The sequence below is a fragment of the Scyliorhinus canicula genome, chromosome 16 (assembly GCF_902713615.1).
Source record: "Scyliorhinus canicula chromosome 16, sScyCan1.1, whole genome shotgun sequence".
In the NCBI taxonomy this organism is placed as follows: domain Eukaryota; kingdom Metazoa; phylum Chordata; class Chondrichthyes; order Carcharhiniformes; family Scyliorhinidae; genus Scyliorhinus; species Scyliorhinus canicula.
In genome coordinates this window covers 106,823,621-106,837,423 of record NC_052161.1, presented here as the reverse complement: position 1 = coordinate 106,837,423, position 13,803 = coordinate 106,823,621, and the positions used below count along the sequence as shown (strand labels likewise).

General features: G+C 43.4%; 1 protein-coding gene across 6 annotated transcripts in view; it reads left to right on the top strand.

The window, feature by feature from the left end:
* Nucleotides 1-12,811, top strand: part of disp3 (dispatched RND transporter family member 3) — a 717,999-nt gene extending 705,188 nt beyond the window's left edge. For all 6 annotated transcript variants that reach the window (XM_038821800.1, XM_038821802.1, XM_038821804.1 and 3 more), the window contains 2 exons: nucleotides 3,214-3,380; nucleotides 9,460-12,811. In XM_038821800.1, the coding sequence (XP_038677728.1) occupies nucleotides 3,214-3,380; nucleotides 9,460-9,822 (530 nt within the window). In that variant the 3' untranslated portion in view covers nucleotides 9,823-12,811. The remainder of the gene's footprint in view (nucleotides 1-3,213; nucleotides 3,381-9,459) is intronic.
* The last annotated feature ends 992 nt before the right edge of the window (nucleotides 12,812-13,803 follow it).

Sequence of the window (13,803 nt, the reverse complement as noted above, 5' to 3'; positions counted from 1 at the left end):
ATTGATAAAACTCGTTGACTGCTTAGATTCTGGTTGTACACACACACATAAACTAGTTCATAGAATTGCAGCAAGATTTCCAGAGTTGTTGATCATTTAAACTGCCCTGTGACATATAGTGAAGTTGGCAAGAATGCTGTCAGTTCCATTGATGCAAAACACAGACAAATTGTCTTTGAAATTACAGCCCTTGTTGTGTTCATTTTGAATGATAGGCCTCGCAGCTGTATCCACATAACTTGTTTTAAAGAGCTTAACAAATCTTGTTAGCTTTTTGTTGTGTAGGAATTTTTAATTTAAATTTTACTGCTTCTCACAGTAGTTAGTGAATTGTAGGCATTATAAATCAGAGCAGATACAGAGTTATACTCTGTTTATTTCCTTTTATTTCTATGATTTTACACTGAGAAAAAGGTGAGAGAATAAAACTCTTTTCCGTTGGACATCACAGCCAGATTATGTCCTCTGGTCGCTACGTGTTATTGATATCAATAAACAACCAGGAAAATTTCTTAACTTGTCTATTTCTTATGATATCTTAAACTTTCTCTCCTACTTTCTGTGAAAGCATCAACACTCCTAATTCAGAAACAGAAGAATGATGCAGAGTAATTGTCCATAAAACCCAACGCCATTCTTAGAAGGCTGGGCCTTGCAGTGATGTTTTTTTGTTTCCTGCCATCCTCCGATATCTCTGAGTGTGTGAGACTGACATTTTATAACCAAATTAAAGACAATTTTCTGCTGGTTGAGGCTGCAGAAACATCTTTGACATTAGGCCTCATACAGATGATAAAAGGAAACCAGACTGGTGTTGGAATGCAGGGTAACAAAGCCACCTATTCTTAAATAAGATTCAACACTTGCTACTGTCTGAGCAGTAGTTTCAAAGCACACCAGCATTACAGTTACTTTCAGACCTCCAAGTAACTACTCCCCAGTTGTGTGCAGGTATCATCAAATCAGTCAATGTGACACTAAATACCTCTACAATATCACTGTGCTCTGCGAATCGCTTCTTATACTTCCTATGACTATGGAGACCAAGTTAACCCAATTATTACCTTCCTGTTACAAATTCCCAATTACAACAAATGTTATATACTCATCTGCCGCCTAAGGCAGGTGTCATGATGACATTTGTTTCAAATGCCAAGTTTGAGTAAAGCAAGGAAAATACGGTGGCCTTGATACTCAGCTATTTTGTCTCAGCCCTACCCACGACTAAGATGTTTATCTTTTCATTCAACAGGCAACCTGTTTTTGCACTATATTGGATTTCTGCTGAATTTTGATTTTTGACCATTTGTTTGCTTTTAAAGCTTTCAGGGTCAAAAACATTTGGTCAATGATGGCCCAAAAATTCCCTATTAGGTCACCACTTCCGCAAATCCAAACTTCACTGCCTATGAGCTGGAGTGAGCACACACAGTCCTTGCTGAACTATATTGGTCCCCCAGTCTCCCAACTTTAGAATTCTCATCACCTCTCTCTATCTCTGCGGACTCCCCCAGCCCTATAATTTGCACATCCTCCCTTCCTACGCCAGCATTGGTAGCCATACCTTCTGTTGCCTACGCCCTCTCTCTGTTCCTTTAAGACCCTTCTTCAAACCAACCTCAAGGCTCCTAAAATGTATCTTTGGTTCAGCATCTATTTTCTTCCTTTACACTTCAGTGAAACACCTCAGGATACCTTTGTGTGTTAAAGGTAAAGTAGCGATTTTGTAAGTACAAACTGTTGAAATGTTCCCAGACGTATGATAGTCTGAAATGAAAACAATTGACAGTTCAAGGTAGAGTAGCGATTTTGGTTTGAAATGTTATCATTGCAGAAAGTACATGATTTTCAGAAATCAAAAACCAAAATGAAACCGAGAAAGCTGTCATGGGTGAGGTCATAGTAGATATCACCAGAGCGATGAAATTAAATCATGGAATCAGGAAATTACTTTTGAAAATATTGATGAGGCAAATATTCTAATTGTTTTTATTAAAAACAATGGTGTGAAATTGTAGCATATGAAAGCAATGACAGGTTCATATTGATTTTGGCTTTGCTTAATTAAGATGTCAATTTGTTGTGGTCAGTTTCTTCCTTGGTTGAAATACAGGACAAAAAATGTTCATATGAATCTATTTATGTTAATATTATACAGCAGAGATTTGACCCACAAGATTATTATGGGGCCAAGATTTATGAGCTTTGGTCTCTCCTACCTCTCCTAAGATTTCCTTTCTATTTAGGAACTCTTTTATATTTAGGAGCTCTTTTATATTTAGGAGCTCTTCCTCCGAGTGCTCCGTTTTTTTCCCACTAGTCCTGAAAGATGTGCTGTTGGGTAATTTGGACATTCTGAATTCTCCCTCTGTGTACCCGAACTGGCACTGGAATGTGGCAACTAGGGGCTTTTCACTAACTTCTTTGTAATGTAAGCCTACTTATACAATAAGTTTATTATTGTCTCCAAGGAGGAAAGTAATGGGTTTATACTTGATTCCAATAATATGGTTACATCATGTACGCTTTAGTGCAGTACTGAGGGAGTGTTGTATTCTTAGAGATGCCATATTACAGATGAGGCATTAATAAAGGCCTCATCTCCCAGACCAGCTGGGTGTAAAAGATCCCACGGCACCACTTGAAGATGAACAAAGAAGTCCCTGGTCAATATTCATCAATCAATCAATCAATACAATACTATGTCAGCCATGACTCAATTGGTAACACTTTCTCTTCTCCGTCAAAAAGTTATGGAGTGAAGTTTCCCTCTGGAGACTTGAGCACAAAAATCGAGGTTGACACTTCAGTCCAATACTGAAGGAGTGCTACATTTTCAGAAGTGCCATCTTTCCAATGCGGTGTTAAACCGAAGCCCATCCACTCTTTCAGTTGGACATAAACGATCCCATGACACTATTGTTCAAGAAGAGCATCATTGCTATTTTTGGTATCCTGACCAAATAATGTTACCCAGTCATTTATTGTGTTTGCTGTTTTTCTGCATACAAACTGGCTGCCTTGTTTGCCAAAAACAGCAGAGTCTACATTGTAGAAGTAATTCATTGCTGCGAATGGCACTATATATGAAAGTTAATTCTTTCTTTCTTCCTTTCACTGTGTATGTTTTTACTTTCTCCAGGTTTCTGGGAGTTGTCCTTGAATATTGAGTTTTTAAGTGTTGAGATGTACATGTCCATTATATTTTGCCAGGTGTTATCTGCTTGATGGTTGCCATCATGTACTGGTTTGGCTGGGAGATGGGAGCAGTCGAAGCCATCTCTTTGTCCATCCTGGTAGGCTCCTCTGTGGATTATTGTGTCCATCTCGTTGAGGGTTACCTGCTGGCGGGAGAAAACCTTCCAATAGCTGCGACTGACGTAAGTAGAATTTTCTTTAATACTAAAGTACAACTTCCTGGCATTAAACACTGTAAATTGCAACTGTTTCAAGTTGATGCCAGTTCCATATACATACCATAAGTTGTTGAAAAAAGTAATAATTGCATTAATTCTGAAAAAACATTGAGTTTTAAATGTTTCCAGAATTATGAGTTGGGTCATAGTTGGATCCAAGAGAAGTGTCATTCTTCAAAATAGTCAGTGGTCATTAAACAGATATCATCACTCGAGGCAGAGTGGAACAATAATTATCCTATTCTAGCCACATTCACAAGCCCAAAAGGTTAGTACAAGTGAAATGGCACACCCTACCCATCTGACTCCCTCCACAGGGAATCCCCAAGGCTGTAATTGCCCTTGTGAGGAGCAAGTCAAAGGGCGGGATTCTCCCATTCTGCGGCAGAGTGTCCTCGCTGTCGTAAACGGTGTCGCGTTTTATGACGGCGTGAACAGACCGCTCCGACGACTAATTCTGGCTCCTACAAGGGGCCAGCACGGTGCTGGAGTAGTTCGCGCCGCTCCAGCTGCAGATCCCAGCGCGAACTGTGCACCACGGGATCCGCGCATGCGCAGTTGCGCCAACGCCAACGAGGACATGCGCAGTGGCACCGGCACCAATATGCGCATGCACAGTGGCCTCCTTCAATGCGCCGGCCCCGACACAACATGGCGCAGGACTACAGGGGCCGGCGCGTAGGAAAGGAGGCCCCCAGACACAGAGGCCAGCCAGCCGATCAGTGGGCCCCGATCGTGGGCCAGGCCACATCGGACGCCCCCCCGGGGCCGGACCCCCCCCCCCCCCCCCCCCCCCCCCCCACAAAGGCCGACACCTAACCTTTACACGCCAAGGACCCGCCGGCCCAGAACAGGTTAGAATGACTCCGGCGGGACTCGGTTCTTTTCTTATGGCCACTCGGCCCATCCGGGCTGGAGAATCGGCAGGCTGGCCACGTAGAGCGGCCCGTGACCGGGGCTGCGCCAACCGCGCCGGTGCCAATGGCTCCGATTCTCCGCTCTGCGGAGAATTGCGTGCCGGCGTCGGGGCGGTGTGGCGCGATTCCCGCAGCCTGTCGCCGTTTCTCCGATCCGGCTCGGGGGTCGGAGAATCCCGCCCAAGGTTCCAAACATTACAAGGGGAACTGTAAAACAGCACACCTGTTTCTTGTGGATTCCACCAATGAAGTGCAAAGCCAAGGTGTAGATGTTAACAGACATGAAGCATGGGCTTTAAAAACATTAGGCTGTTTAGAAAGGGAAAAGTTGCTCCAATAGTATAGAGAGAGTATTTTGTATCCAGTGTAAACACGATTGAGTTGAGTAAATTAACTAATGTGTAGGATGTACCGATGAAAAATGGACAATAGAACTGGAGGTGAGAGGTTATTTCCATCTAAGTTGTTATGAAACTAAGTAAATGGGAATATATGTGAAAAATGCATGGTGAAGAATTATAGAAAACATTTAACTTATCTGATCAATGGCTATACACTTGAGAAATTTAAACGCAATCTTACACTTGGTTGAATTATCACTTAATGTCATAGTAACCAATTGCGCACATCAATTGAGAATCATTTGAAAGCTTGAGTCCCTTAATGTGTATTTGCTATCAATCGATAGCACAAATACTTGCTGAGATTAACAACTGCACCATGAATGCTAGTTACAGTCCTTGTCATATAAACCACTTTTATAAACAGTGAGGGGTCCTGGAGAAATGGAGTTCAAATGGATGCCTTGTGCCTGTCATTCTCCCCTGTTGTTCATTTTATTTCTCATGGCTGTATCTGTTAGAAGTCTGTTTGTCTCAATTTGTAGCCATTGCTACAAATAAAGTGAATCAATGTCAGGCTTCTTGTGCCAAAAGAGAGTCAACAGCTTGACTGTAACCCCACTGCTGTCAGCAGTATGATAAGCGAGACCATCTTTAAATCATCGTTTTACCCAGGTTTTAGTCGTCTATTCCAGTGTGTCCTTTGCCTTTGCGTCAATTACTGCATGATTGCACTCCCAAGAAGCACCCTGTTACATATCATTATCTTACGCACTGCCACAGTTGGATGTAAAGCAGCTTTTGGGGCATTTGGGATAAGAATACTCTTGGATACATCTCATCCAGTCCTGGTGCCTTGTCAACTATCAGTACCAACAGTGTATTCACAACACTTTATCATTATCAATTTTAAATACTTTTGGGCACAAAACCTCCTCATCTGTCACCATGCCCTGGGTAGTGTTACGACATGCTGGGCAAGTGCATGGTGAATTCCAGCCCCACTCCTCCCGGAGACACACCAGTGAATTAACCAATAATTCTTATAGAAAGTCCCAAAGTCTTTGGCTTTTGGCTGCCCAATAATTATAGTCAGTAGGTTTGTAAGTTTAAACAAGAACAGATTATTTATACCAAGAACTATCATGTAATATGCAGTAAATATAACTGTATAACAAGCTAATACCTACTGCCCACTTTAACTGTCCCACCCTCTACCCACAAGACAGACAAAAGGGGAAAAATCATAAGGATGAAGGTGGTTCTTTAACATGCTTTTCTCATAAGCTGTCTGATTAAAGTCCCTGGTTTTCAGTTGGTAATGGTCTTCTTTGCAGAGCCATTCATTCAGAGTCCTTCTAGTTTAGAAAAGTGCAGTAATCGCAGCCAGCAGGTTTTCTGGAGAAACACTACTTATTATCAAACTTGACCTTCAGCTCGAGGTTTGCATTCAGGCCTCTATCTTTCAGGAGAGAGTTGGTCAGTCCTGGACTCTGCCTATACATAGATTAATTCATGCTCTCTGCCAGTTCAGAATCACAGCTTTTGTGGAGAAAAACAAAGAGGAGAGGATAGCAGGTCCTTTTCTGGAGCTGCCAAGATCAAAACTGAAACCAAACTCAACCTTTGGAGCTGTGAAAAACATTCCGCTGGGATCAGATACAATCACCACCTGCTATTGGGCAGAGCACAGCCTTTTGGGCCAATTCATTGGCCACCAGCCAAATCAATCAAACTGAGTCCCAGCCAATCTCTGTCATTGGTGCCGGTCAATCTACAACCCCAGTATAAACCAGCACAGACTAGCACAGTGATCTCTCCTGCAGCTGAAATCCTGGCACTAAAGTCCCCCAGAAGGAAGATCTTTCTTTATTTGGCATAGCAGTGAGAACTTCATCAAGGTCAACATACAACTTTTCCTTAATATCTTCATTGGAATCAAGGGTCAGGGCATAAGCACTAATGACATTGACATATTGGTTATGTCAGAGCAGTCAGCTGGTAGTCAAGAGCCTTACATTTATACATTTTGGGAGTTTTGACAGTTCATCCAAGATCCTACTCCAGGTGGCAAAACCAACTCATTATACACAAAGGTTGCTGTCACCCTTCCCTTTCCAGTAGGTGTTTGTACCAGAAAGGTGGGCCTGACTGAGGGCGATGACATCAATTTGGAATAAAATCTGGATAAAAGCAAGTCTCCGTAATGGTAACCTTGAAACTAATGGATTGTTGTAATATCCAACTGGTTCATTAATGTCTTTTAGGGAAGGAAAATTGTTACCCTCGACTGTTCTGGCCTATATGTGACTCCAGACTCTCAGAAATTTTTATTTTTTTTTTATAAATGTTTTTATTCAGTTTTCATATTTTATATTGAACAAATTACAAATTGTTAGGAGAGAGAAAAAAAAAAAACAGACTCTCAGAAATATGGTCAGTACAGTTAAGTTAAGCCCTCTAAACTGGCCTTCCAACCCATTCAATTGTACTCAAAAAGGCAGATCACCACCTTCGCAAAGGCAATTAGGGATGGACAATAAACACCCATAACCTGTGAAACAATAAAAAATACATAGATAAGAGTGCAACCAGGTAAGGGTGGTCCTACTCAGCTTGACAATGAAGAAATAAAATTGGAAAAGGATAATGTGGCCAAATGTGTCAATGGCTACAAAGAAGTCAGGAGGTTGATTAGATGTTGGGTGCAAATCTTCCATTTATAAACTAAGTGCTCCTGCCATTGGGAAAACTGGGAGGAGTGGGATTCTCTCACCTTTAGCATGCTAAAATATGTATAGTGGATAGCATGCTGTCCAGCCTGCACTTAGCAATTTTGGGATGCCATTTTTAATGGGCACCCCAATCCCAGCATCCAGCAATAGGCCCGCTCAAAGAAAGGGCGATCCCCGCTGACAAGGGGAGCACCCCGAACCCCCAAACAAAGAGGGGCATCCTCCAACCCACCACCGAAATAATGAGTCACCCCTCCCACACCATGCACGCATGAGTGTCACCTGACCCCCAGCCCTCCCCTTCAGCACCTGCCTTTTACATTGTGAACAGTGCACTAACCCCTGGCACCTTGACACTGACACCTGACACTGACACCTTGGCCTAGAGCGAGGGTCAAGGAGGTACATCCATTGCCCATGTGCCCCTTTGCTACTTCGAAGCTGCAGAGGGAGAACCATCCAATGGTCCTGGGGGTTGGGTGGGCTCAGGCTGGTGACAAGGGGTTGACATCGGGACTATCCCTCGGGCTGGGGTGTCCCATGGTTGAACTTCCCCTTCTAGCCTTGGGCAACCTGAAGATCACTCTTGGCATGGTTATTGAAGGCAGCTCTCTGATCCAAATCATCATCCTTGTCTATGTATTGTTAAAACTTTGAAGTGGCCAGCTCACTTTGAACTGCTCTGCTTGACAGTTGATGAGCAGATCAAACAGTTCATTGAAGCTACAAGCCTGAAATCCTCAAGTACTTTCCTTTTCTCCACATCTGTTCACTCAGCCCCATGCTTTTAACACTGCAGCTTTTTGTAGTTTCTGAGCCTTCCCAGACTTCTCACAACCCTTGAAAACCTTTGAAATCCCCTGAGAGCCCTGGTCCAGTACCTTTAACGAGCCTTTGATTGACAGCTTAATGGTTTAAACACAGCAGGTAGGAACTTTGTATATTTATCTTTCCCTTCATGGTTAAATGCATCTGTAGTACCCCCTGTTGATCCTAACCACAGTGTTTATAAGCATCTTTGTTCTGAATGACAGCTGCAGGCATCTTCAACTATGCTAAGTGCTTTCAGTTCCTCTTTTCTGACTGCAGGATTAGGGTTAAGGATTAGGGTTTGGGATTTGCAGTTTCAGTGGAGGTAGGAGAATCCCAGCCCTCATCTGTGACTTTGATTGGGGCAATTTGTTTGTGTGTTTCAGCCTTCAAGATCTTTATGCTCTATCTGTTGTGTCACTCAATTTTAATCACTTCACCACTGACAGCCATATTTTCAGCTGCCTAACCTTAGCTCAAAACTCTGGAATTCTCTCCCTAAATTTCTCTCTTTTAAAAAAAAACCTCCCTAAAACCAATCTTTTTGACAACCTTTTGGTCACCCACCCTTATTTCTCCTAATGTAGCTTGCGTTTTTTATTGACGGTGCCTTGGGACATTTTACTACAGAAAGAAAGAGGGAGGAGATGGGGTGGTTTATTTGCAAGGACAGAGGACACAAGGTTTGCTTTTTGAGACGATGGTGATGATAGAAAATTTGTACGGGACAGAGAAACATTTCCTGAGGAGAGGGAGCTGTTAACGACATTTAGCTAGTGCAGGAACCAAGAAAGAAAATTTGGTGGTCAGCGGCTTAATGGGAATATAATTGAGAGAGGTGGAGATAAGTCACATGAGTTCAAGATAAGAAGCCATGAAAGGAGATGAAGAAAAGCTAGAGGAAGTTGTGAATCCAGGGAGATTACTGGCGGAAGCTTGGCTTTGTGGCCAAGGGGAAGGAAGGCATGCAGCAGAAGCAGCTGAATGGGTCGTCTCAATGAGCACCTTACACTTGGAAGTGAAGTTGCAGGGGCACAGAAGAGAAGATTAAAGAGATGATAATTATAGGGAAAGGAAGCTGCTTAGAATTGACTTCTAAGATTGTAACACTGCAAAAGAGTGTGTTTCCAAAAAACATATGTCATACTTTTCTAAAAGATGTCAAATATTGCCGTTTTCAGCTTTTTTGCAATAGATGGACGAACATGTTTGCTAACACCTTGTCTTGTTTGATTAATAGGATAAATGCAAAATGGGGAAATGGAGGACCTTAGCAGCGGTGAGGCACGTTGGTGTTGCCATTGTCTCTAGTGCCATCACGACAGTCATAGCAACCATCCCTCTCTTCTTTTGTATCATCACCCCATTTGCCAAGTTTGGGAAGATCGTTGCCCTGAACACCGGTATTTCTATATTGTACACCTTGACCGTCAACACAGCTCTGCTCAGCATACTGGCTCCAAGTGACTTTTATCGCTCAAGAAGATCTTTTATTAAAGCGGTCCTAGGAGTAGTGACCATAGGTGCCGGAGGATTCTGTGTCTGTCTAGTACTGGTTAAATTGGGAATCAAGATCCCACTCCCCAATGGATCAACACTGTAATTTATTTGTACAATTTTAATACAACAAACTACAGAAATAATGTTTAAAAAAGGGAACTTCATTATAACGCAACTTCATTGCCACTTTTTTAGTATAAATCTTTTCGTTCCTGTTTGTGGTGGATAATTGCAGATTAGATAAGACTGTTAAGTAACCATTTAACTCCAAGCAATGGTTTAGAGTGCAGCTTTCCCTATTGGTTAGATGTACAACTGCTGGCAAACTCTTTCTGATTTTTCACCATTTCTAAGGAAAAGGTTTAACATATTAAAACGTTTGGCTGGATTCTCCGGTCCCCCAGCCGCATATTTATTGGTGGTGTGCCTTTCATTGGCGGCTGGATTCTCTCTTCCTGCCACATGTCAATGGATTGAAGCCACCCCACGCTGCCGGGAAACCCACAGACCAGTGCGCTGCCAGCGGGAAAGTCAAATCCCTACTGCCGGAGAATTCCGGCTGACGTCTGAAAGCAACAGGTTCTGGATATCTTTTAGTCACATTACATTTTTCACACATAATTGTGGGGAAATCTGTTCATCACATCTGAAATTTGGCAGCTATCTAGTTAGCACTTGGATAAGTCTCCGAATTTGCCTTTACCCATTTTTCCCCACTACATATTTTCTGTTTAACCAAGATTGTGTCAGTTTGGACAGATGTCTCCAAAACCTGTGTCAGTGCTGATGATCAGGCAGGGCAGGTGTAATTCCGATTCACCTCGATTCTTTTCCGTCCCTGAGAAGGAATATCATCTGAAAGACCACCTGAGGATAGGATTGTCTTCCTAACAGGTTTCAATGACATGGGCCTCTGACCTTCTGTGTTAAAGTGAAACATTTAAGTTGCTGAATGAGTTTTCCCATTAGTTATTTTTTCAGAGTCTTTTTTATTCTTGCTGTACTTTTTATGTTGTTCTCCAGTTTCCTCCACTTGCTCTTTTTCCCCTCTAGCCCCATAGATCACCTAAGTGCCATTCTTTACCCATGGATGTTAACCTAGCCTTCACGCACAGACACTGCCAATAGAGATCACTGGAACACCCACCCAGTCCAATGTTATTTTTAGCCTTTCTAGCCAGTGACAACAAAGCAAAGTAGAGTCGGCCCTTTACACTGCCACCTACAATGAGACTAGATGACCTGGCCTACATGGACAGTGGTGTGCCAAGGCTATAAACATGGTGTTCAGGAGAGGTGTGGCCCAAATTCCTGAAGGATCAAATCTTTTCTGGGATCTTATATGGGCTTGCATTTATTTAACACATATAACAACCTTGGGACATGCCAAAGCACTTTCCAATCTTATAATAATTTTGGAAGTGCAGTCGATGTTACCAAGGTGATAAATGTGACTGCTATTTGCAAGCAGAAGGGCCCCCACAAGCACCAAAAATATTAATTGATCAGATAATGAGATTTCATGAGGTTAGTTGAGTTATTGATTTTGTTAGGGCATCATGAGAACTCTCTGTTTTTGCTCAAAGAGTGAAACAAAATCTTTTGCATCCACATGAACAGATAGGGCTTTTTTATCTTAGTCAAAAGGTAACGAGCACGATCTGCCAGCTACGTTACGCTCGAAAGGCAGCGCGACGCAGTCGGTAGATGCCAGGAGATCTCTCTTCCAGGATCTTCTCGGCTCGCCACACCTCACGAGATCTAACGTGATCTCGCAAGACGTTGCAATGTGAATCCCGCCCATTATGGGCAGACCACTTTTTAGAGAATCAGCATATTAGAGCGAGTCAGTTAGATTGTGAGTATACTCTCCCACGATCTAACCAAGACGTTGGGATCTAACCCCTTCATCTTAGAGATCGGGTGAGCACCATTCAGTTCTGGTCTCCACATACGGGACTAGATGGAACGGCACTCGTGGGGGTCTCCCAGGGTATTGTCGCCACACTCTGGGCAAGGTGGCACCCTGCACTGCTGGTGCCACCCAGACACCTTGGCACTGTCAGCCTTTTGCCCTGGCACAGCCACCTGGGTGCCATGCCTGGCACTTCCAAAGTGCCCAGGTGGCAGTGTCAGCTGGAAAGGGCACTGCCAAAGTGCCAAGCTGCCATTTTTTTCACAATGGGGATTAGGCCCTGTGCAGGTGCAGGAGGTGCGGGGGGCCTGAGGATCCCCTTATAAGTAAGTTGGGGCTTTGGGGCAGTTCGGGAGTAGAGTCAGGGGGGGTCAAGAGATCGGGAATCTCCTTCTGCACTGAGGAGTTCTGGTGAGTGGAGCTCCTCAGTGCAGAAAATAGGATTAAGCACGGCCTCACTGCGGCCCCGAATATACCCAAAGGGAACAGAGTCCCGATCGATAATGTGGGGTTTCTCACCGCTGAGCACCAGGAAACACTGGCTAGGGTAGTTCATGTCCAACATCTCTGACATTGCAGCTCCCTCAGTACCGCACTCAAGTATGTGCCAAAGCGTCATCTTCAATTTCAATAGTGTAGATGCTCAAATAGGACATGCACATACAAGAAATACCTAACTGCTGCATTTTTAAAGAAAAATCTTACTTTCAAACTAAAATGGTCCCATATTAAATAAAAAGAAAATACAGTGAAAACCTTAAGAGATCAAATTAAACCAGTTCCTCAATGTGAATAACCACAGAATAAAAGTGATGAAGTGAAATGTTATAAACCCAGTCTGCTGATTACTCATCTATTTAAAAGCAGGCTTAAGCCAGTTACACATTTAGCACATCCACCGTAACAGTATGAGGTAGGTATATTTGATGGGACAGCGGATGTCCAACTCGGTATATAGGTCTTTAAGTATGGCATTAAGCCATATGGACCAGATAATCTGTGTTGAAGATGCTGGCCTTGGCTAAAGTGTTAATAAGGGCGATGCAATCGGCCTTATTGGATTGGATTGAATTGGATTTGTTTATTATCACATGTACCGAGGTACAGTGAAAAGTATTTTTCTGCGAGCAGCTCTGCAGATCATTAAGTACATGGGAGGAAAAGGGAATAAAAGAAAATACATAATAGGGAAACACAAGGTATACAATGTAACTACATAAGCACCGGCATCGGATGAAGCATAAAGGGTGTAGTGATAATGAGATCAGTCCATAAGAGGGTCATTTAAGAGTCTGGTAACAGGGGGGAAGAAGCTGTTTTTGAGCCTGTTCGTGCGTGTTCTCAGACTTCTGTATCGCCTGCCCGATGGAAGAAGTTGGAAGAGTGACTAAGCCGGGTGGGAGGGGTCTTTGATTCTTCCATCTCCAGGGAAGTCGGGTTGCTTGGCGGGCCTCTCCGGGTCGGGTCACTGGGCGGGTCTCGCGGGGTCGAGTTGGGCTGGGTCTCATCGTCGTCGGTCAGGAGCTCCGGGGACTGGGCCGGGTGATCCAGGGACTGGCGTCAGTTGTTAGGCCGGGTTAGGAGCTCAGAGGTCCAGGTCGGCTCCAAATCGAGGTCATGGCGTCACTTCCGGTTTGGGCCCGATCCACTTCCAAGTCATGGAGATCGGGTCGGGTCAAAAGGCCTCCACAGGCCTCGGAGGATGTTCAAGCCTGCAAGAAAAGATAAAAGAGAGAGGTTAGTAATAATGTTAGTCTTAGAATTAAATTTTAAAAGATTAGAACGAGTTTAAGTTAAGTAAAAAGTGGATCTGTTGGGGAGAACTCACAGAGAGTCGCCTCGCTCCGGTGCCATCTTCTGAACATTAGCTTTCCTGGATTAGGGAGAGGAAAAGTGTCAGTCCACATTTCCATTCCTGTTCATCAACCAATAATTTCTGGTGGAAAATATATGTAGATGATATTTGATTGAATTTACATTGGGGCACTATTGAACTGTTGCCCCCTCCTTCTACCTTACTTGAATTGGCTACCAAAACTGCCAATTCAGGTACCCCCCATTTCTGGGCTCGAAGTTGAGGCCTAAGACCTAATATCATTGAGTCACCAAGCTTCGGACAGGCAATTCGCCAACGAAGTGAGACTGAAGATTATAGTGACCTTGGATAAA